General features: G+C 37.4%; 4 protein-coding genes across 4 annotated transcripts; 2 read left to right on the top strand and 2 right to left on the bottom strand.

Moving 5' to 3' along the window:
* The first annotated feature begins 419 nt into the window (after positions 1-419).
* LOC128371562 (claudin-15-like) lies at positions 420-4,271 on the top strand. The gene is made up of 5 exons (XM_053331913.1): positions 420-636; positions 1,766-1,930; positions 3,728-3,809; positions 3,955-4,065; positions 4,158-4,271. Exons 1-5 carry the CDS (start codon positions 420-422, stop codon positions 4,255-4,257), a joined length of 675 nt encoding a protein of 224 aa, XP_053187888.1. The 3' UTR covers positions 4,258-4,271.
* A 1,005-nt stretch (positions 4,272-5,276) lies between these two features.
* Positions 5,277-9,159, bottom strand: sat2b (spermidine/spermine N1-acetyltransferase family member 2b). Its single transcript, XM_053331914.1, has 6 exons — positions 9,013-9,159; positions 8,019-8,070; positions 6,863-6,946; positions 6,506-6,607; positions 6,268-6,308; positions 5,277-6,078 (listed from the first exon to the last, which is right to left on the bottom strand). Exons 1-6 carry the CDS (start codon positions 9,073-9,075, stop codon positions 5,899-5,901), a joined length of 522 nt encoding a protein of 173 aa, XP_053187889.1. The 5' UTR covers positions 9,076-9,159; the 3' UTR covers positions 5,277-5,898.
* A 1,526-nt stretch (positions 9,160-10,685) lies between these two features.
* On the bottom strand, positions 10,686-18,746 carry taf6 (TAF6 RNA polymerase II, TATA box binding protein (TBP)-associated factor). Its single transcript, XM_053331554.1, has 15 exons — positions 18,555-18,746; positions 16,709-16,866; positions 16,489-16,575; positions 16,196-16,349; positions 16,026-16,082; positions 15,818-15,937; positions 15,577-15,698; positions 14,325-14,402; positions 14,114-14,215; positions 13,822-14,004; positions 13,495-13,569; positions 13,286-13,411; positions 12,967-13,140; positions 12,673-12,864; positions 10,686-11,255 (listed from the first exon to the last, which is right to left on the bottom strand). Exons 2-15 carry the CDS (start codon positions 16,862-16,864, stop codon positions 10,965-10,967), a joined length of 1,917 nt encoding a protein of 638 aa, XP_053187529.1. The 5' UTR covers positions 16,865-16,866; positions 18,555-18,746; the 3' UTR covers positions 10,686-10,964.
* A 275-nt stretch (positions 18,747-19,021) lies between these two features.
* On the top strand, positions 19,022-22,317 carry mrps31 (mitochondrial ribosomal protein S31). The gene is made up of 7 exons (XM_053331660.1): positions 19,022-19,192; positions 19,695-20,180; positions 20,435-20,587; positions 20,872-21,012; positions 21,093-21,169; positions 21,474-21,614; positions 21,702-22,317. Exons 1-7 carry the CDS (start codon positions 19,080-19,082, stop codon positions 21,935-21,937), a joined length of 1,347 nt encoding a protein of 448 aa, XP_053187635.1. The 5' UTR covers positions 19,022-19,079; the 3' UTR covers positions 21,938-22,317.
* Positions 22,318-23,640: the final 1,323 nt, after the last annotated feature.

The raw sequence follows: 23,640 nt of genomic DNA, 5'->3' as shown, positions 1-23,640 counted from the left end.
GGAGCCAAAACGTGAGTTGAATCCCATCAATAACGGTTTGATGTTATTGATACAGTGCTCAAAGCAAACGTCATGAGGTGACAAATAGCTTTAAGTCTATAGACGTTTGTAAGCAGGTTGGAAGGTTGGACTTCACCTCTCTGTTGTCTTTTAAGTTGGGTAAACATTTGGAGTCTTTGAAAAGGTTCAATAGAGTTGGGAATAATAGGGGAACTCATAAGTGGGAATTAATCATTGATTTGTAGTTTTCTGTAGCATCTTAGCACAGGGGTTGCTGAGAATTGGTCTTGTACACTGAGTCTGCTGGGCCAAACAAATCCACATGTGTATAGGAAGATAGCTTGGAGAGTCAACGTTGGTATTTAGTGTTCATTTTTCTGGATAACTCTACACGGGTTGGATAGATAAAACAAGGAAATATGAATGCGATAGTGGAAGCTTTTGCCTTCTTCCTGGGCTTCCTTGGCTGGCTGATGGTTGGCGTTGCACTTCCAAATCGATACTGGAGAGTCTCTACAGTGGATGGTAACGTTATTACCACATCAACCATCTATGAAAACCTATGGATGTCCTGTGCAACTGACTCTACAGGAGTTCACAACTGCCGGGATTTTCCATCTTTGCTCGCACTTAATGGTATGTGGCTGACAGCAACTGTTTTATTGGTATGGATGACTACTTATTAGACTCAAATCCAAATCCACCCACTCATTTTGAAGAAGTGGTATAACAATCATTACACAAGAAACTTTACTATTAAGCAGCTTGGTATAAATGGTGTATACTTATTGTAGCAACAGAGCACAAAGAAAAAAGCTTAGTTCATGTCCAAGGTGTAAAGGGCTGACAGTGTTATGTACAATAAAAAACTGTTTGACCTTTACAACAAACACTGAATTCTCCTGAATGGCATACCACTGTATCCAACACAACAGAGAAATTCTTCCTTGCCATTGTTTTTTTCCATGTACTCTTGATCTAAATGTCATCTTGGTATCCCTTTAAAAATCTATCAGGAATATTATATTGTACTGGCTATAATCTGTGAACAGGGGTAATATAACAGGAGGATAAGCAAGCACAACTGCAATGAACCCAGACCAAATGACACTCATAAATTAATTGGTCATTTAAACTGATTTCTAAGAGCTGATATTTATGTCCAACTTGTACTTTATTTGTCTGAACCTGTTAGCCACTTTGGGAAAACTACCTGTGCTGCAAGGAAAATGCAAATTCTCCATGCTTAGTTTCAGCCAGTGTGTCTGCTACTATTCTCATTCGGTTGGTACTCAGAAATGATCAAGGTTGGATACTGAGCTAATTCTGTTTTGTTTTTCGTCACACCCCCAACATAGTACATATATTTACATTTCATATCATTGTTGATTTAAAAGGTTATGGTCCTGAAACTATAGAGGTATATACAACTGTGACTGTTTATCTCTTGGTGAATGCTAGATGATTGGATAGACTGAATTCAATATTTTTTCTAGAATTGTGGCTCAAGTGTTTTGTACAGGTTTTGTTCGATAGAGCCTGTTACAGGGCTCTGACTTTGCTCACAGAACCAGCATCAGTACTAATGAGAGTCTACAGGGCTCAAACCCATATCGCTGCAACATAGTCATGCTATAGATACAACGTTAATGTAAATAATACATTTGCATTTGCATGTGTTAAATTCTTTCACTGTAAATACATTATAATATGTCTGCATGGAACACCGGGACACATTATTGTATTTTTTTATGTTTGTGCACAGGATACATACAGGCCTCCCGAGCACTGATGATTGCTTCCATTGTGTTTGGGACATTTGGGCTTGTGGCTACTCTTGCAGGAATGCAGTGCTCTAAAATAGGAGGAGAAAACTACGTCCTGAAGGGGAGAATTGCTGCAATTGGAGGAGTGTTCTTTTTACTACAGGGTAAAGACAAGGGGATTGGATGCAATTAGCAATGTAACAAAACAACCATGAAGAAAATGTTTCGTCAGAAGTTTAATATTTCTTGTGTGCAATGAAGGAAGGCTTACTGTTTTAAAAAAGACTTGAAATTGTCCAGATCCTGGACACTAGCTTAGTCTCTGGAAGTACTGTGAAACATGAGACTCACGAGAAATGTATTTAAGAAAGAGAATCAAGCCCCATCATTACCCACAACACTTGGATAGGCAAACATGTCTAGTGCTCCAATCTCTGTTTGCAGAAGACAAGCTATCAGAGAATGGGTCACCAGTTCAAAAGGTTATCCTTACTCTAACAAACCTGTCATTATCAAGGGAATGAATTGTTATCCAATAAGTCCAGAATAATTCATACTACGTAAAATACAAAAAGCTACATAGTGAGAGGAGACTAGTAATATCAGGAAGAGGTATGTCCACAGATAAGATAATAAGTTATGTTTACTATGTTGACCATTTGACCAACATTTGCTTATTAGTGATAAATACATAGTATAGCTGAGATTGGTGGGAATTTCATTCATTTTGCAGGCATGTCGTCATAAACCACATTAAAAATTTTTACCTGATGATGGTTCAAGATGAAAGTTCAAGGTATCAAACTCAATTCATGACATGTGGACATCTGATCAAAATTTAAGGGTAATTCATTTTTATCAAGACATTCCAATAAATGCAAACATATCAACAACAATCATTAGGATTCGTCCTCTGGGAAAAAAGATTATCTGTACCAAATTTCATTGCAATTCAATTTGACTCTAAAAATGTTGTCCTGCTGATATACTTCAGGAAATTTCAGGAGATCAGCAAAGGTAGTAGGATTCATTCTCTGGGAACCATGAATGACTGAACAAAGTATTGTGGCAATTCATCAAGTAGAAGTAAAGATATTTCACTGAATAACTTTCATCTTCTGGTGGTTTTAGAAAGATCAAAGAATCAACAAAGAAACTGGGCTTCACTCACTGGGGCTGATTAATGTCTAATAGATTGACATCAGCATTCCTAAAGCCAAACAGCTAAAAACAACAGAGAGAAAAGGTCCTGAGTGTAGAAGAAAGTTATAAGAAGGCACTCATCTGCCTAAAAGTTAAAAGATACTTGTGCATGTTGAAACAGACCCACTTATACCGGGACAAACAGCATTCTTCAGGGTCACATCTTGTCCTTTTGTGGATACAAGATAACTGCAAATACCTGAACAGAAAGCCAATGAGCTCAATGGTGACAAGTGCAAAGTATGACCACTAGATGGCTCTATAAAATGTATAGAATGAAGACAAGGATAATGCACAAGTATTTTCTTTTTTTTTTTTTTTAATAATTTGACCATGATATAGCCATCTAAATGAAGGCTTTTAAACTTTTTGCCAGAAGAGTAACTTGGACCTTTCTTCTTTTTTATCAACCACAGACTCCCCAATACAAATACTAAACCAGTGGTGTAATTTTAATCAAATTTGAGAGGCTTTTAAATTGTATTATAACTTTTATTATTATTTTCTTTGCATAGTAATAGTATTCTATTAGAGGAGAGCTGATTGTAAATAAGCAGTCACTCCTTACAACTAAATTGAGATCAGTTTTACTTCTTACATCACTATAACTTTACAACTCCAGGATTCATATGTTAGGTTTCAATATTATATGTTATGTTGTTATTTATCCTGTTTTTAAATGTGTGCAAAGTTTGCATTTATAAAAACATACCACTTGTCAAAAGTAAACATGTTTTTTTTTTTTTTTTTTTTTGTAGGGATTTGCACGATGATTGCAGTGTCTTGGTACGCAGCCAACATCACACAGGAGTTCTTTGACCAGTTTTATCCAGGGACTAAGTGAGTCAATACAAACTGCATCCATATTTCATTGAGTTGAGAGAGACAGAACAACAGCTGAATAGCACAAAGTGATGTTGTTGTTTACCATGAACTAAATAATAATACATAGAAAACACATATGTTAAATGTTACTATATCACAGGTATGAAATCGGAGAGGGCTTGTATATCGGTTGGTCTTCAGCCACACTTGCCATCTGTAGTGGTTCATGTCTGCTGTGTGCTTGCAGAATCAATACACCCAATGATAAAATGTGAGTATGCAATTGAAATGTCCAATATTAATTCACTTGATATAGTAGAATTGGCATATTTTATTAACTGCAACACTTCTTTTGTGTTTTAGACCGTATCCATACCAGCCTTCCTCCAGAGGACATGTGCTGTCAACTGTGGCAATGTCTCAGTCTGTCCCAAGCAACTATGATAGAAATGCATATGTCTGAGAGGTTACTGTGAAGAGGAAAACGGACTGGGTAAAAGTCAATTCAATGGATTGATTACATGTTCAATGAGGAAACAGTTTATGCTCTATGAGAGGACACTATTTCAATTGGAAAATGCACTGTACAACAGTAATCATGATCCGATTTGGGGGATTAACTGGTTGTATCTAAACCTTTTAGTGCGACATATTTGCTTTATATGAGATTTATGAGATCCAAAAGATGCTTCACTATCCCACCATATATGTACCTCAGTAACTTACTGTGGGCGTATCAAGAGAAATTGCAACATAATAATTACAATACAAAATACATATTGACATGTAACCAGTCCAGTTTGTATTGGGAATCCCAGTATTTCAATAACTATACATAACTTTTAACCAAACTTTTACACTAGTTACTCTTCCATGCTTTTATCTTATTGATAACAAAGGATTACTTGATTGTGAGAAAAAAGTTGCAAGAAAGTAAGTTATGCAAAGTGTATCTGGTCCTCTGATCTCTAAATCTTTGACAACTGTATCATTTTTTAAGGTTCAAGACAAAAGCATCTGTTTAACTTTTTTACTATGACTAGGAACACATATACAGTAACAGATTTATTTAATCATTAGATCATCTTACACTGCTATTTAGTGTTCACATGTAGACTGATTTTATAACCCTTAGGTTTTATGCATTTCTTGGCAAATGTTTATATTTCAAGTGATATATCAAATAGTTTTCTTGTCTGTGATTTTACATATATTCATGCAGTTTTCTGTTTTACATACAAATAAACATTTTCAGTGACTGATTAACAAAAATCTGGATGTTGATTTATATCAATGAGGGATTATGATGTCGCCAATTTAAGACAATAAATATACTGTATTTGTCATAAATAAACCCATAACTGATGACAAGATTGCTACAAAATCCTGCATTTGCTACAAATTTTAATTAGATCCACCTGTAATAACATACATTGTTTTACACTAATGTTTGTATACAGAAAATATCAATTGTTATATACCAATCAAGTCATGTTCAAGATGGTTGAGCACTGTGATGGACAAGCGTTCATTTTCTGCTCAGTTCATGTATTCATCTTAAAATGAGACCAATTCATAAAAGTAATCAAGTTTTGGCTTGTTGGCACATCTCCCTCTCCATTGACTGCTTTAAATAAAGTAGGAAATGCCCACGACTACTGAAGTCATGACAGTGAGCTGAATTATGGTCCATAATTTTTACCTGGGAAAGAGATGGCACCAGGATGCACTATGGGAGGAACGCAAGTCGGCAGAGGCAGTGTGATGCTCTGGCAATGACATGTAACATATATCTTATTGCAGACAATGTATACGCCTTCATGGCAACAGTATTCCTTAAGGGCAGTGGCCTCTCAAGAACTGAAAGGTACTCTCTCTCAAGGTACTGAAATTAGAGTATTTAAATCATCTGCTCTAATTAAGTAAAAATAAGGGATTTTCTATCAAGATATAATTTTGTTAAATCAGGAGTAAGACAAGAGGAAAGAGGAACCGAGGAGAGTGAAGCTTAATTTGACTTTGTCTTATTAAGGGTGAATGTTTATAGCAGACAACAATCCAGCCACTTTTTCACAGCAAGGAACATATCTTTCATATAAAACTTCTAATTTGTAGGAGCGTCATTTGCTAAATTGTCCAGGTTTTGTCCGTCAAAACGTATAAAATGCCAGCCTTCGCTCTCAGTGAGGTCTTGAGCTCCTTTAGCAGCATAGAAGTCTCGAGTAGGTGTATTCCAGTTCAACACGGACAACTGCAGTCGCACACACTGCTTGTCTTTTCCCACCTGAGTGAAAAGGACAGTCCTTTAGTTAATAATGTGCTGCTACCTATTCCTCACACAGAATGACATTACTCACAGAAATCACAATGAAAAAAACCAAATGTTTCACCTCAAGAGCAATTACAGCACAACTATGTGAAAAATCCTATTTTCCTTGAAAACTGTTTTAATGGTCAACAAAGACATTCTCACCTTGGCAACTTTGCACATTAAACCTTTGCCAATGCCATTTCCTGTTGAGGGAATTAAGAAAAAACATGAGGTTGAAAATATTTACTTTATAAGACCTACTTACTTCATTTGTAAAAGAATAAATATAACAACATTTTAAGTTTAGTAAATATAGAGAAATTATAATTTGGAGATACCATAGACGTAAGCAAGTACAAAAAACAAATATTACATTACAAGATTTGTTAACATATTTTACCTCTGAATTCTGGCATCACGTACAAGTCCTCCAAATATACTGATCGTCCCATCCATGTACTGTAAGTGTAAAAGTAAAGGGCGTATCCAACAACTGTGAATCCTACATGGGCATAAATCAAAAAGTAAATCAGGAATAACACCAGAGTAATTCAAAAATTGTTAGTATCGGCTGTGAAAAGGAATCAAACAACACCTATTCTGATGATTTATGAGGCTGCACTTGAGTAGTCATCATGATTTGTTGGATAATACATGAGCATATCTAAATAGCAAGGACGCAGCTCCTTTATTATCTGTATAACATGCCGACAAGTTCAAAGCTGGCTGACAAGGCAGGCCCCGATCAACACTTCACCTTCTTTAGATTTATGCTCCTCAGGTACTTCTGCCACGAGGCATTCAAAGAAGGGATTCTGGCAGAAACCGTCCCGCTCCAATTCTGAAGTAAAATAAAACAGATCATTAATCAACAAAGGAACATTTCATCTTTCCATGACTAAAAATTATGTGACCATTGCCAGCTTCCAAGTGACGCATCAAAAATATAAATACCTGAGACAACTACTGAATTATTGAAAAGTTTTTACAACTTGGTAAAGCAATTACATTACTCCAGCTGTGAATCCCATCCTCCTACTGTACATCTCTAAGATCTCCATCTAAATCTGTGGGGTTTATTCTGGCTAGGTTAGCTCATAAGAATGTTAAATGCATTCCCCACCTTATAATACATTCGCAAATACTTATTCTGAAACTTCCACACCTGTGTCCACTTGCAGTCTTCTTCTATGCCATTTCTCATATATTGGCATATTTTACTGCCATGAGCTGTTGATGTGAATTATGCTCAGAAGGAAAGTGTACTGGGTCATGCTTGTATTTGTGGTGTGTGGTGTGTGTGCACATCAACACGACAAACTATTTGCTGCCAGTGGTCAAAAAACTCAACAAGGAAGGCACCTTTTAAACAGACTACATGTATGTATGAACTGTGATGTATGTGTGAAGCCAGAAATCAATGAGATTAACTCTTAAAAATAATAAATAAACCTAAAACTTTAAAATGACAAAACTTTTTTTTGCCCTAGTCTCCTGAGGTGCATCAACCTCAATGTTGCATCTTTTCTATAAAGGATCTGATCCCAATATATTGAGGATTTACCACTGCTGGATTTGTGCGTGCTCCTGTTTATCAAAGTGACTGTAATCTCATCACTGTTACTCATTAGCACGCTCTATTTATTATTATCAATGGCTGCGCTGCACTGCTGACTCTATAATATCTAATCTCACATTGCAACTTGTACTATCTGCACATGGATTAGACATAAACATTCAGACCCAGTACCGCTTCTACATACTGCCATGGTGATACTATAGGTCTTTTTCAAAGTAGACATTATTGGTAGAATTTATTACAGTAATAACGACACTTAGATTGAAGGAAGATTTCTCTGTATATTTACAAATCCTGCTATTCTTTTTTTTTTCTACAAATAAATCAAAATTACCTTTATGGGATATCTTCACTTGGTCAGGCATGTTTTCATAAACTGCCAGCTCCTGAAAAAATGATACAATAAGGTATTTATGTCCCATTTGACACATGCACCAAAGGGACATTAATTCAATGAAACATAACAAGTGTTATGGAAGCCGAGAATGGCTGTGCTTGCGAAATCACCTGGAGCTCGTGAGATAATTAACACGTGACCTCGAGATAACAAAGCTTGTGTTCTCACAAGAGCGGTTTCTTTTATCTTATGAAAACAAAAGGTTGATTTCTGGTGATAAACTTCTGTTTTCTCAAGATAACGAGTTAATTACAGGGAATTTGAAAATGAGTATCTGGTTCATTTGATCACACCATCAGCCTTCAAGATCACTTTTATGACTGTCAGAGAGGATTCATCACTAATTTATCAGTTTATAAAAATTAATTTGGGGTAACTATGAGGCTTACTAACAAACTACTAGGCTAATTATCACCATATAATTGTACATCCACGAACTGGGACAGTTTTTGGTAAATTTATAACTTTTTTCGAATAAAATGTGGCACAAAAACATGAAAGTGATAACAGTGGTGAGTTGTATATTGATTGCTTCGTGACATCTTGCCCATGATCTTGCCCTGAACCATCACATGTAAAAGCAATGTCAACGTTGCCCAGTAGATGTCGCCATTTTGACTGTTGCTTCCAAACAGTGAATCATTTTCAACACAACTGTTTCAGAAAGCTTCCTCACCTCATTACTTAATTATGGCATGGCACTGCTGATATCTGATAAACATTATAAAAGTTATAACAGGAAACAACCTTTTGGCGCTGATAATCTCTTTATGTTGAGATATCAAAGCTCGTTTTCTCGAGATAACAGCTTTAAAACATATTTGAAAGCACGTCCACTAGTAATTACAATTTTCCTTGTGGAGCGCTTTTTGAGGAGCTAGCGTTAGCTTCACACCACTACTCCACCTCTCCATTATCACTACTCACTCACCATTATCATTCTCGATATGTCTTTGCAGTCTTCAGCTGCAGCGGGGCGGACTTTGAAATTCATGTCTGCAGAAGCAACAGTAGCAGGGTTTGAACTTTTATTTCAAGTAGCACAGTGAGCCCACTACACTGACTACTGTCCCCAGGGGCAAAGTACAAATCTGTGTCGAGTTTTTTTTTTTTTTAACCCTAGGTTTGCTATGTCCCGCCCTACTCTTCCTCTGATTGGCTTACCCAGAGCGGCTCTGGGCTTGCCATAGGGCGTTGTATCCTATACAGTGTATGGTTGTATCCTAGAAAAAAAAGAGTTCCGGTGTAGGAACTCTGCACAAGCAACTCAATTATTATTTAAATTTATTTAAATTTACTATAATTATTACATCCACTGAAGTACGACCTTGAGGTATTTAATTTACTCCAGTATTTCCAGTTTATGCTGCTTTATACTGTTACTCCTTTACATGTTAGAGTGATATATTTACATTTATCTGACAGATACTGTATAGTTACAACCGGTAGTTACTTTTCAGCTACATTGTTGCTGCGGTAATGCCTCTTGGCATGTGAAGATTTTCTGACCGTGCAATTAATTTGTTCTTACATTCATTTTTATTACAGATGTTCTTTATTTTATCACGTATTTGTGTATATGTATGTAGATATGTAGTGTGTATTTATATGTATGTATGCACACACACAATTGCTATATTAGTATATTAATGTGCATGTGTACATAATAGATTATATTTAATTCACCGGGAAATGAGTAACCGTTTTTCATTCTTTCATGTACCTACATGGCTGAATGACAAGTTCAATCCTTGAATCTAACCTTCACGAAAGCCCTCCTAGGAACAGGTGTTGCACATTAGCACTAGCTATAAACACTGTGATACTTGCATCAGACAGTTGTTCTAGCCTGTCTATGTATATTGTATCTGTTCCTATTGAATACACCATAATAAATAAATAAAACAAATGATGCATTAATATTGATTGAACTACTCAACGATATATGATGCTCCACTAGTGAAATGCCACTCACACATTCAAGTTTAAGTGTTAATATTCTCTTTGCTGGTTTGCACCACTCATGGGATTTAGATCAGTGACTACAAACCAGTTTCAGAGAATAATTGTTTGAGCAATTTATGTTAATCTCATGGCACACCTTGGTAATTGAGTGGTTAAGGTGCATGCCACAGAAAGGCAGTGTCCCTGGTTCAATTCCAGCAAGGGACCTTTGCTGCAGGTACCCACTACCCACTTTCAAATAAAGTAAAAAATAAATCCTTAAAAAAATAAAATAACTTCTTAAAATTTGTTAAATGTATATAGTAGACAATTCAGATTGTTGGTGCAATTTTTACACTAATAGCCCAAGTTTTGAAAAATGTCTATTCACAGATTTCCTCTGAAAATATTAAAAAGTTCTGAAATGACCACACCTCCAGGTCATTTGTTGTACCGACTTCACATTGATGTGGATTGCATTGCATTGCTGCCCTTGTGTGAATTCCTGTGTAACAATAAATGAAAATGCATGATATGTATAGTAAATACAACAATTATACTATATTAACAGTGAAATAACAGTGAACGTTGCTGATGGCAAACTCTATAGAATAATACTTTTCTTAAAACAGGAATATAGACGCACACCCACATGAAGGAATTAATACAAAATCTGATTTATTTTAGAGTAAAAAAAGAACATGAAATCAATTAGAATATAAGCTGAAACATTACAGTTGTCACAGATTGACCTCAATTTTCATGGGCATTAACATATTTACAATTTCTGGTCACATTTGCTCTTTGTCATCAGTCAAGGGTTCATATAACCCCCCCTCAAACCATTCCAGAATTTACCCCTGTAAGTTCAGCCCAAACAAACCTCCTTGTGTGTTCAGCCGCTGCAACGTGATAAAAAATCTCCACCACCTATAAGTCTCAGTGTGGCGACTGTGTGCTCGCTCCAGGAGACTCGGACCGGTCTAGCTTCATCCCTGCTTCTAGAGGAGTTGAGGAAATTGAGGTTGGTAGTACAGAGCTCTTACTCTCCAAAGAGGAAGAGGCAGACGAGGGCAGAGATACCACTATGTACTTCTGCATAGGTCGTGATGCTGTCAGTGCAGGGCCACTGCCAGACTCTAGTTTAACCAGGGGCTGCAAGGTTGAAGTGGCGCTGGGAACAGTGCTAGTGACTGGTGAGGCAGACTGGGAAGAGCTGATGGTGATTACCTGAAAGGAAGACCAAAAGACAGATGTAATTTAATGCTGAAGAGTTGTGAAGTTTTTTTATGTAAGTGTGAGAGTACCATCAATTTAAATCTGAAAACTGAGGTCTCAATAACAGTTACTGTTAGCTGTCCAGTTCCAAGCAAAGAACGGTGACTTTTTCATTCATCAGTTATCAAATGGGGCCGAACTGATCACTTGTTTCGCATAGTGATTAAAAAATACAGTAGATGCATATTAATGACATCTTTACTGTCACTGCTGAAACACCACATCCTGCGACAGGTTTTAAATGAACGTAACATGTCAAAACATTTAAACACGCTGCAGCATTATCACTTGAATACACTTCTACAAGTCCACTTTAAAAATGTGAATATCATCATTTATCACATCATCAATACAAAGCCATGTCAACTTAGTGATGTCAAACATTAACCCAAACAATGGTCTTTCCCTTCAGTAGTTTTCCACCTCACTTTCAATTAGCGTAATTCATGGATCTCAGTGATGTGTCGCACTGGGTACTTCTTCTATTCATGCTTCTTTTTTTTTTCTTTTTTTAACACCTGTGTGGCTCTAGCATGTTAAAGTAAAAATGTCTACAATCTAAGGCTATCTAATGTGAACATAACTACCTCAGTAGTTGGTATAACTGCATGTACACCTTAGCCTAAGAAGAGCGCGGTCTTTGCCTGCTGGTATGGCTAACCCTAAACCTATCTGCAAGACCACAGTGTAGTGGGTCTTTGAGAATGGGCTGATTTCTTTTAGGACAAACATTCTCTGATCCAGTTAAAATGTAATCGCTTTATATAACCATAACCTAGTGATAACAGGAAAGAAGAATAGCCTCTGTCTTATCCTTAACAGTGCATTAATTTTTGGTGCCAAGAGGTAAGTGTGAGTTCATGAGCAGCAACCCTGGAGTGGTCACAGGTAGTTTCCAAAGGTAGGTCTTTGTACAGTCTTCTTTTCCCACTATAGACAATGATAGGCCATGACAAATGATCTTTTCTATCTAAGTTGAAGATGAGAGAAAATAAATACATGTAAAAAGATGGAATACTTTATAAGGATAATGTGATATACATTGGGAGATGTAATGACGTTGTATGCTGATTTCTGATGATGATAATGCTTACCCCCTGACTTCTTTTTCTTTTATTTATTTAATTTTTCATTCATTTATTTGTTTTTGGTATTTTTTTTTTTAACTTACTTTTATTGGTAGGGTCTGTTTCTTTTTTTTGTCTTTGTGCTATTTCACTTGTATGGTACATTTCTTATCCTATGTGATAAAGTTGTTTGTATTGAAAAACAATTAATAAAAGAGAATTACAAAAAAAAAAAAAAAAAAAGATGGAATACATTGTTTCACTATGTTGATGAAAAATGAATGCAAAAAACATCAAAGTACCTGCTGAGTTGAAGCAGCTCCTGCACTGGTTGTCATGACAATGTACTTTGTTGCCGGGGGAGATGGCTGTGATGGGGTCCCCGGTCGAGGAGACATCAAGGTGAGAGAGCTTGGAACCTTAATTATGCTGGGAGTGCGAGGCCCCGTCGATCCACTTAACCCACTTTGCGAGACTGAGAGGGTGGGTCGAGGCTAGAAGGTGACATAAATGACATCACATCATCTTTATTTAAATGCCATTTATTCTGTGGTTGTATCAAAAATGTCCTTATACTTAATAAACATTAAATATACCTGTGTGATTGTTAATGTGGTTCTGTTGACCTGCTGAGCTTGCAGCGCTGCTTGTGTCCTGGCCTTCATTACATGGGAACAAAGCATGGGCCCGAGATAACCGTAGTCTGTCCGATACTGCTCTACGTTGTCAGGCTGAGGTCGTATCTTGGCAATAACACTGGCACAGTGTTTCTTTGAAAAGGCAATGAAACAAGCATATTTTGTATATATGAAAACGCAATTCTGCTACAAATTAAAAAAAACAAAACAATTACTGACGACTTTCAGTAGGAAATCGTCTGTCTTTTCAATGCATTACAGAACTTGGATTTCTTACCAGTAAGAGACTTTGAACATGGTCAGCTCCTATTTTGTCAATGTTTGAGACCACCGGTCCTTCCATCACTGCTTTGATGCGAGCACCCTCTACAGAAAGCCGAGGAAGGATCAATGTCTTGATCACCTACAGAGCACAAAAGTAGCAGGTTGGTGCCAATGGGACAGAGAGAAAACAAGAAACAACCGACAAAACAAAATCACGCTCACATCAGGTCCTAGTTCAGCAAGTCCAGCGATGCAGCCGTAACGTGTCGTCCACTGAGTTTTTTCATCCAACCAACTCTGTGAAAACAAGTCAGGTTTAGTATGAGAAAACACAAACAGTACTTCTACACACAAACTCAGGGAGGATAACATTTATCTACAACATGACCAGACAGATGACATATACTGGCCTAGTAAATGCCTACAGTTTAATATGAATTATTTTAAATAGGATCCAGTCATACCTCATTCTCTCCATCTATAATTATACATGAATTAGTTAAAGCCTCTATTTCATGAACAACAAAAAAAAGCATGACAGATACCCACCTTAGTAAAAGTCTTGGTAATACGGGACTGGATGTTGTTGGTCGTAGTACTGAAAGTTTTGCAACTTTGTGCCATGAGGCGAGCAGCAAAGTCCCGTAAAGCCCAGTGGTTGTCAACATCTGGTCTCAAACACAGCTGTTTACTCACAATACATGTCACCACAGCCGGGATGAGTTCATGCAGCTATAAAGAAAAGCAGAAAAGAAAATATCAAATAAAAAGTAAGTGTTAATTATATAATTAAGTGTTATATAATTTAATCATCAAATTTCTTTTTTTTTTCTCCACTCACATATTTCTCCAAGTACAGGGTGGGGTTGTCCATTAGCGCTTTGACCATCCGCATGAGGTAAATCAGTAGAGCCAAGTTGTTTTGCACCACATTCACACGAACCTTTCAGAAGAACATAAAGTCAGTGCGTTGAGCAGAGATATACTTGGATATTAGGTACTCAGGTAAGTCATGCTTCAAAATGTAAGGGAAAGTTGGAAAAGATGCTTACTCCTTCAGAAATAAATGTGCTGAATCTTGGAAGCATCTGATAGAGTCCAGGATCTGTAGCAATACTCTGTAAAGCTTCCTGAATAAAAAAAGAGGAATCCTTTATCCAAAAAAAAGTGACATGACAAGGTCAGAACAACAATTTCATATTTTGGAAGAACCCTGGTATTATTACATTGTCAATCTCATGTTTGCTGCTACATGTTGCAAAGTTATTTGATTCTTTTACTTTAAGTCCCTGTTTCTGTCTCTCCTGTTTTAATTGGATGGGGCTAAGGTGATTTATTATTATTATTATACTCAGGTGACATATTTCTGTGCACCAATCAAAACATTCGAATCAAAATCAAATGACAGTTGTGTAGTTGAATGCTTTGCTTGACAGACCAATGTCAATTAAAAACTGATCAAACCACACCTACACAGTCCTGGTGAGTTTTTCAGAGATTGTAATTGTATTGTAAAAAAAGATGGAGAGTGCTGCAGCAGACAGTCCTAACAATCTATGAAAGTCTGTAGCCTCTGATGCTGCACAGAGCGCAGTGCCATTACGCACAGCTGATCACTGTTTATTAAATCAGCTGATGACACCAGGCTGCTGCACACCTCTACACTCATCAGACTGGTTGGTTATATCTCCATATTCTTCCTTTATATGAATTAAATGTGAGGTTAGCAGCTCATCAGACAACTTTCTGTTCAGCAAAAGTAACTCATGTTATATTATTGAAACACATTGCTGGGTAAATGTGCTGTTATAATAGCAATCCGCCAAAGTGACAGCGCTCCTGGATATTAAAGGGAATGGGAGATGACACTCTGATTGGTTTACCACGTGTTACGCCCAAAACACGCCTATGATTAATGAGGGGACTTAAGACCAACCCTTTTAGACCATGCGCCTGGTGCAGTGGCCATTTTTCCGCCGTTAAAATAGCAAAAGTGGATTTGGATACGCCACACGTTTCAGATCGTTAAAATGGGGCCCTAAATATGTAAAAACCTAAGGGTGTTTACATCTGACCTTTAATCTGATTGTTGCATACTTAGTTATGAATACTTAATGTCAGAGAAAAAAACTTAAAACCTGAAAGTTTTCAGGGGCTTTACGTATAGCTTATTAATGAAATCCCCACTATTTCATTTAATGTCAAAACGAAAGGAAAAAAAAAATCACACACACAAAATTACATTATTACTAAGAATGTATGAGATTGACAAAACATATATAGAGAGAGACAGGCAAAACTTACAGCTCTTTTTGCTTCACATGAGCCAACACATGCTTCTGTTATTTCCTTGTAGTAGAGCTGCTGTTCCACAGACAGTTCATGTGTGCTGCGTGGCTTCAACCTTATTAGACCCTTTTCTTTTCCTAAAAGAGTAAAACATGCACATAAAGGATTAGGGAAGGACGGTATGGAGACAGAATGAGAAAATACACGTTTTAATACTGATAATATTAATATTTTTTCTACAAAATAAGTTACAGACCTTTGCCATCAGCTGGTGTTGCTCCCTGACCCTTGCCTTGAATCGTACCTTCCTCCTCCTGACCAGGTTTGACAACTTTAAGGGGCTCTGTGGATTCAGCTTTTTGTTGCTCTTTTGATGCTGAAAAGCAGTAAATAAAACTTTAGAGTAAGTTTCCCCGCCATACATTTTTTGTGTTTTAAGATAAGACCATTTAAACAGGGCTTACCTGGTGGTGGATTCTCTGGAATAGAAGGCTGCATTCCCTCGATACTTAACCAGTGAGCTATGGGTTAAAATAAAAATATGTATGTATTAGCTTAAAAATCATACAGTCAAAATAAATTGAAATACCATCTTCTGGAGTATAACAGCATGTTATACTGATTATTCGTGTACCTTTGAGTGATACGTCTAGAGGAACTCTGGGGAGTGGTGTGTTAATAATGTCACTGAGGTCCACTTCCTTTTCCTCATAGAAATGAAGTTCTCTTCCACCACCACTTGCAAAGCGAAAGGGGATAAACTCTTGCGACTGGAATCCATACAGGGGCTATAAAGAAAGGAATTTACTTAAAATGCAGAATTTAAAAAGAAACCACAGCAGAGGATCCACTGTATGTTTTACTTCAAATTGCATCCTTTAAGAGGTTTATTAAAGTAATAAAGCATGTATGGAAGTTCTTCCTTACCTCTACATTTTTGAGTTTGAGAGCATTATCTATGTCATTGGTGGTTAATTTACGTCTCTTCCCATGATGCATGAATTTGAGAGCATCCTGTGTAAAAAGGAGAAATGAAAGAACAACATTTAAATATAGCAGGTATGATATAAATGAAGATATTCAAGCATGTGGCTTCAGAATAATTTACAGACCCATATAATATCTGCTCCAATCATCTGTGCTTTACCTGCGCAATTTCTTTTATTCTGTAGCTGACTTCTTCACTTAAGGCTACGCAGCTCTCCTCCTGTAACTGCCCCACTCCCATAGACTCTGCCATGGCCTTCATGGACTCTGTGGGCAGGACGACTGAACACTGCTTTGGCCGTCGTTCCTCCGCCATGGCTAAAACAAAAAGTACACAGGTCTGTGAATATAACATCCCACATGAACACACAAGCTCAAGTTCACCTAAATGTATTCCACGTATTCTTTGAGACACTGTTATTTCACCAAAATCTTATAAAGCATTATCCATACTACCAATGACCCATGCTAACGTGAGAGAGTGCAAGTTTCGTTGGATCTGATCATTTTCTTATCATTTAGATATTCATCAAAAACATCCAAATGTGACCCAAGTTTTAATATAGGATGTTCCTAATTTAATAAATGATGTCTATTTAAAAAAAGATCCAACAGCTAGTTAGTGAATTTGTCAACCTTTGTAGACACTGAATATCCATCAGTGCAAGTATAGGAAGTCCAACCATAAAAGAATGGAAACAATATGATTCTGCCTAAAACAGATGTAAAGATGTATCCTATGTATCTGCCTAAAGTCATCACCAAAGATGTTTTTCATGCATAATGGGCAGCACTGAGGGATGCCACCATGTGGCCAAATACAACACTGAAGGAGCTACAGGTTTCCACAGCTGAAATAAAACACACTGTTGAAAAAGCCACAAATGATATGCCAGCTTGTGTCTGACAGTAAGTATGTGAGGAAACACGTAGAAAGCTCAACAGTCTGATCCAAAATTACACACTCATCCAAAAAAACAAAAACAAAAAAGCAAACACATACAGACACTCACTCACACATGAACCAAAACATGATATAATGTGGTCGAAGCCTCTTGCTATGCAACTATTCTCTCTAACTTGCAGGTATTAGTAAGATCAATGCAACAAGGAAAATAACCCATAACATGCTTGACATGTATGTTAGCAAGCTATACAGGAATGGTTTAAGACAATAATGTTTAGGTCTTGGAGTGGTTACATCCCAACCTAAATACAATTCCTTTTTACTCTATAATTGTATTTGTGGCAGAACTTGAATGCTGCTGTTAAATATCCCCATACAACACAACAAGATCTTAAGACCCACTCCAGGCATGTCTAAAATCCTCTACTCTGAATAACAACTTGCCTCTGATGTTTTTTCGCCACAAAAAACTTTAATTACGTTGTTTAAATTATTAAAATAAGACCTATCCCCAATAAAAATGACATAATACTGTAATGTAAATATTGTTTATTTTAAAGTTTAACTGCTGAACACAAGATGTCACCTTGCTCAGTGTATGTACTCTTCTCTGAGATGAATGTGAAAACGGACCAATAATAAAATAAAATAATTTGAAATGATATCTTGAATTTAATACATCAGTTTATAAAGGTTTATTGTACACATGACAATAAGAAATGGTTTCTGTAATCAGTGTCAAAAATCCGACTCACATCCACTGGAATTAGGTGTTATTTAACAATATAACAACAGAAAGATGAAGGCCTGAACACTTTTAAATGGGTTTTTAGACTTCATGTGTGTAAACAAACTGAGCTCCAAGGAAAGCGGGTTAACCACTCTGACGGAATAACAACCAACAACCGTACATGGACCACAAGCCACCAAAAAAGCATATTAACTCAAGTGCAACATCACCACAGCAAAATGAAAAAAAGCGGAGTTGATTTAGAGGATCTTGGAGACTGCATATTTCTTCAATATTAACTTATAGTGAGCTAAATTTGAAATGTGTTAGCTCGCATGCTAGTCACTTAGCTTCCGTTGACGTTTTTACCTGTGTGAAGTTGTCCTCTCCTTTCTGAGGTAAAGCAGGAACTAATACGAATAAAAACAGTCAATGTTGAGATTTGCAACAATAATTATTTCGCAAAGCTAACTCCTCTCTATAAATATCCATTTCCCGATATAAATAACTAACTAATTCACGGATCGCAACTAGAACCCCCGTTCGTGAATTAGCGCTTGTATTCCGTCGCCATTTTGAGTCACGTTCCGGCTGTGATATCGCGAGACTACACTCCAAGCTCGTTACCGCCTCAAGTGTATTACAAAACTAATCGAGTACAAAATAAATTAAAGAAATGTACTTTCAAGGGAAAATAACAAATATTTAAATCAAATCATTTTACACTATTATTGAATTTATTATTTCTCCACGGAGAATACCGTCTCTAATCTAAGCTACCCAAAATCTACCCCGGAACCATCTTCATCCTTGAGTTTACGGGGGGTGACCTTATGTAGAAGCAACGGACACGACCGTTTGGAGCGTGGGGGAAGGACGTGACAAGAAGTAATCATGTATAGATTTATATTCCGGACTGTGTACACGGTTCGGACTTCTTCTGTTATTATATGTGAGTCGCGTCTGCTGCCAGCGAAATGCAACACTGCTGCGGCTCCAGTTTTTAAGTGAGTTTGTTCTGTCTGAATGTTACCTAACGTTAGCTCCTCACTGCGCGGTTTAGTGCTGTGTTTCTGTTGAAAAGAGATACTACATTTAAACGCTGACAATGTACACTTGTAATTGTTGAAAAATGACATAAAAGATGCCATAAAAGCTGAGAGAGCTTACTGAAGCTGCACCGGTGGGAGGGACGATTTGATTGACATTGCTTCCAGCGGTAGTAGGTCGTTTCCATGGTAACGTGTGTATGAAGTTGGAGATGAAATGCATATACAGTTGACCTACTCATGTTTTACATTGCTATCATTTTAAAAAGCTACCGTGCTCTACGGGTTGGCATAGAGCTATATTAATTTTGTGTCTTTCTCTTGTGTGGATGTGGGATTCAATTTGCGTCGTGACAAAATCTCCCAACAATCAAATGCAATGTCTTATTATTGAATATTGTTGTAGTATGATAATCCTATGATCCTAAGATTCTGATTACCTTTTTTTCTCCTTTCATAGGGTTGCTAATGAAGGTGGAGTCAAAGCCCTCAGCACAAGTTCATTCAGACTCTGTGAAAAGAAAGATGTTTCCCCCTCTAATCAAAATGAGAAAACAAATGTGGATAAAGAGGGCGAGCAGACAGAATCTCCAACTGATTTTAAACAAAAAGCTGAAGATGATAGCAGAGTCATCAAGATGGATGAACAAAGGGAGGAGCCAGTAGTGTTAAAGACAGATGGTGGTGATATATCTGTGGAGACAGATGTCATAACTGGACAGGATGCAGCAAAGCTAATACAAGAAAACACTGATGCAGCCAAGAGTGGGAAGGAGAATCTCCTTGACCTTCTTGGAGCCATGAAGGTGGAAGTAACTAATAAGAGGAAGCTCAAAAACTTGAAAGTGAAGCAGACTTATGAGTCTACCCCCAAGCCAAAGCCTGCCGCTATGGAGAGCACCATCAGTATGTTTCAAAAGGCTACAGAGGAGGCTTCATCACAGAGGTGAGAGTGAGTCTGGACTGGGAAAGGTTATTCACCAGACTGCATTTCTTTAAGTTGGTGACTTTTGTCTCAGCATTCATCGCATTTATCTGAATTGCTCTGCAGTTGATTCCATTGCAAGTTTGATTATTTCAGCTGTAGTTTGCACCTGTGAACATCTTCCTTTACAGTCTATATCTGAAGCCTTGGTCCCTCTTCATCTGTTGAGTTCAGCCTTTCTTTATTCTGTTTATTCTGCTTCTTTTTTTTTTTAGTGAGAGTCTGGATCCTGAACTGGTTGCAGCTGCGTCTGCCGCTGCTTCCACTTTGCCTAACCGCAGCCAGGCTGAGTCTGAGCTGCTCATGCAGCTGAGGCAGCACGAGTCTGTCACTGTAGCTCAGAAGAAAGGGGACATGAACAATCTGGGGTATGAGTCCACAGTTTGTCTTTTTGATGCAGTTAGGTGAAGCCATAGATGTGCCAAGAAAACTCGGTTCCATCATGGCATCTAATAAATTCAGCTCTTTCAATATATATAAATCTTGCAGTGTGTGATTAGGATGTTATAATTAATTTCAAACAGGGTCAAAATATTTCTAAACTCTCAAGGTAGTTGGATTCAGCTTTAGACGGCAAATTTCAGATATACACAGACAAAAAATGTAAACAATGAACATACTAATAAACACTAATACAACAATATTTTCTCAGAGACATTATCGCTGACATGAAGGTAGGAAGGAGCCCCAACAAACACAAAGCTTGGCCAGCTCATCAGATCCGGTTTGACGAGGACGGGCGAGGATACACACACGACAGAGGAATCTCTGAGCTGGAAGGTGTGCGGAGAAGGTATGTCATTTCATCACATCTTTGATTAACAGTGTGTTTTATGCCGAGGAGAAACTAATGTTTGAGATTTAATTTTTCAGGAGGAACTTGTTCTCGGGGAAAAGACTCAACATTTTCTCCCCCCCTACTGATGAAGAAGGAGTTGACTCAGCAGTTGGTAATAATTAATTTTGATTGTTCTGGGCCTAGCCTACTTCAATGACTATGCTTGCCCACAGTGGAGGATTTATAGTGTTCATGTAGCTTTCACTATTGTGTTCAAGTGATGAAAGTTTTTACCTTTTCCACTTAGTCCTCCAGAAGTTAGTCATTCTTGCTCAAATTGATTTGTGTGATTTTAACATGAACTATTGTAAAGAGAATAGAGCTTCATTAACACATTTCTTTCTCTCCTAGACAAATTTAATATCACAATGCAAAATGTTTTGACTTTGACCTTTGCCCATGATGCTGCATTTCAGCGAGGCCCACTCTTTGGGACATAGACTTTGCTCATCAGTTGTCACAGGCGCCCAACCACAAACCCCGCAATGTGCTTGAGGAAATGATCCAGTGGACCAAAGAGGGAAAAGTGTGGCACTACCCAATTGACAATGAAGCTGGTGAGTAATGAATGCTGTATTCTTGTTGAATATAAACAAACGGCTGGATGTGGGATACACTGACAGTGTTTTCTTGCTCTGTGTCAGGGCTTGAGGAGGAAGCCAGTGTCCCGTTCCATGAGCACATCTTCCTTGATAAACACTTGGAGGAGGGCTTCCCCCGTCAGGGACCAGTGCGTCACTTCATGGAGCTTGTGGTGGCTGGTCTGTCCAGAAACCCCTACGTGACTGTCCAGCAAAAGAAAGAGCACATTTCCTGGTTCAGAGACTACTTTCATCAAAAACAGAATGTCCTCAAGGAAGCTGATGTTTACCTCAACTAAACTTAGGAAGATTAAATATGTTTTCAACATTCACTGAAAGTGGACACTTAACAGCAAGAACCATTTCCTCTGTCAGGTTCCATTAGAAACCAGGCTTGGATTTCTGGACTCTTCAAGGAGACCCGGTGTCAAATATTGTACAGATTTAAGTTTTTAAAATGTTGATCAGACATGTTTAATCACTTCAACACTGGCTTGTTGCAGGACGGAGGAGAAACTGATACAAGTGCTTGTACAAAATATACAAAAAGTGTAAAGTAAGCAAAAGTACTGTCATGGATTTCTTTGCTCATTTCAGTGGCTACTAGTCTTCCACTCATTAGTTCACACTTTATGTGCATTGTCCAATGCTAATGCAGTCAAAAGGTGACTAGAAGATACAATCAAATAAACATTTAATATTTATGAATTTCAGTGTCTGACATAATGATCATAAAGTTATTATATGAAAGGCAACAGTCAACACACCGTATTTGTTATGATAAATGTGTAAAACCAATGAAGGTATCAAGTGATGTACAAATGACTTGTTAAATTAGACTGATTAACTTGATTTAAATATTTATATAAGTTGTTTAGTTTTGTATCTAAAGGCGCGTTAGATTTGTGGACATAAATTGAATGTATTGGTGGAGTATGTCACATTGAAAGAAGCAGTTGATGAAAACAGTTATTGTATTATTTTATGTCAAAGGTAATACAAACTGCTGCGATTATGATTAATGGCTGTTTTCCCAGGCAGGCGGTTTAAAAACTATGACTTTAATGCAGCACTTAGGACCTCAGATCAGGTTCACAGTAGGAGCCTAATTAGACCTTGAACCTTGTGCCCTTTGCAAGGGAAGTGCTTTTAAAGTTAAAAAACATATTAACAATGCACCACACAGATTCATACTGGTCTATAAACACCCTCTGCAATCTATTGTTTGGGGAAGCGTGGAAAATGAGAGCTTGGCATTTGAAAGCACGCCATTTCCACATTTTGTTCACTTTTCCTTAAACACAGTGGTGATTGGCATGATAAGATGTTGGCACCTTATACGTGTGTGCGCCACATAAAGGACAAAGCAAGTGTTTTCGTGTGGACAGACACCTGGCACTGCTCGGTTTGTTGTTTTTGAATATACAAGTAATCCACTAGATGGCACTACTGACAGCTGCGATGCACGATCGCTATTCAGACTGGAAATTAGAACTTCAATTTCTAAGTTAATATGGCTGGGGCCTACATACGTTACCAAAAATGTCTTCTGCTTTGCTTTTACATGTCTTTGGAAAGTGGATATAACTGCTCAACCTATAATTACAGTGATGCCATTACAATTATAAGCGTAAGTAAATGATGGCAGTTCTTGGGATATCAAAATCATAAGCTAAATAAGTGGCTAAAAACACTTACCAGTGGATTGTTTGTAAAAATTAAAATTGTCAATTTTGTGGGAAATGCTTAGCTACTCCACACACAAATGCCAGAACTCTAAAAATAGTGTTCCTGTAAATACGTTTTACGGTGGGGAACCACAACGAACAAGGTAGACCATTCAAATGAAAGCTGTTCCCACTGTTATGTTAAGTTAAGGTTGGGTCTAAACCATAGACTGTATAAAAGAAATCTAAACACTAGAGGGAGTCCATGAATGCCTGCGCCTTTGCTCCATGGTGCCTTCAGTTGCTGACATATGTGTTGGAATAACAAGCTTTTG

Source organism: Scomber japonicus, chromosome 13, assembly GCF_027409825.1.
Source record: "Scomber japonicus isolate fScoJap1 chromosome 13, fScoJap1.pri, whole genome shotgun sequence".
Lineage (NCBI taxonomy): Eukaryota > Metazoa > Chordata > Actinopteri > Scombriformes > Scombridae > Scomber > Scomber japonicus.
This window is presented reverse-complemented; position numbering and strand designations above follow the sequence as displayed.

Bases quoted from the DNA above. Each gene is read 5' to 3' on its own strand.
- sat2b (XM_053331914.1), bottom strand. From the start codon at position 9,075: ATGAATTTCAAAGTCCGCCCCGCTGCAGCTGAAGACTGCAAAGACATA. The intron at 6,608-6,862 runs GTGAAGTGTTGA...ATGCCCATGTAG, and splicing joins GGAGCATAAATCTAAAGAAG to GATTCACAGTTGTTGGATAC. The intron at 6,309-6,505 runs GTAAAATATGTT...TTCCCTCAACAG, and splicing joins CGTGATGCCAGAATTCAGAG to GAAATGGCATTGGCAAAGGT.
- LOC128371562 (XM_053331913.1), top strand. From the start codon at position 420: ATGAATGCGATAGTGGAAGCTTTTGCCTTCTTCCTGGGCTTCCTTGGC. The intron at 1,931-3,727 runs GTAAAGACAAGG...TTTTTTTTGTAG, and splicing joins AGTGTTCTTTTTACTACAGG to GGATTTGCACGATGATTGCA. The intron at 4,066-4,157 runs GTGAGTATGCAA...TTTGTGTTTTAG, and splicing joins AATACACCCAATGATAAAAT to ACCGTATCCATACCAGCCTT.
- mrps31 (XM_053331660.1), top strand. From the start codon at position 19,080: ATGTATAGATTTATATTCCGGACTGTGTACACGGTTCGGACTTCTTCT. The intron at 21,170-21,473 runs GTAATAATTAAT...GCTGCATTTCAG, and splicing joins AGGAGTTGACTCAGCAGTTG to CGAGGCCCACTCTTTGGGAC. The intron at 21,615-21,701 runs GTGAGTAATGAA...GCTCTGTGTCAG, and splicing joins CCCAATTGACAATGAAGCTG to GGCTTGAGGAGGAAGCCAGT.
- taf6 (XM_053331554.1), bottom strand. From the start codon at position 16,864: ATGGCGGAGGAACGACGGCCAAAGCAGTGTTCAGTCGTCCTGCCCACA. The intron at 13,141-13,285 runs GTAAGAAATCCA...GCCTTTTCAAAG, and splicing joins ATGTTCAAAGTCTCTTACTG to AAACACTGTGCCAGTGTTAT. The intron at 12,865-12,966 runs GTATATTTAATG...GTCACCTTCTAG, and splicing joins CCACATTAACAATCACACAG to CCTCGACCCACCCTCTCAGT.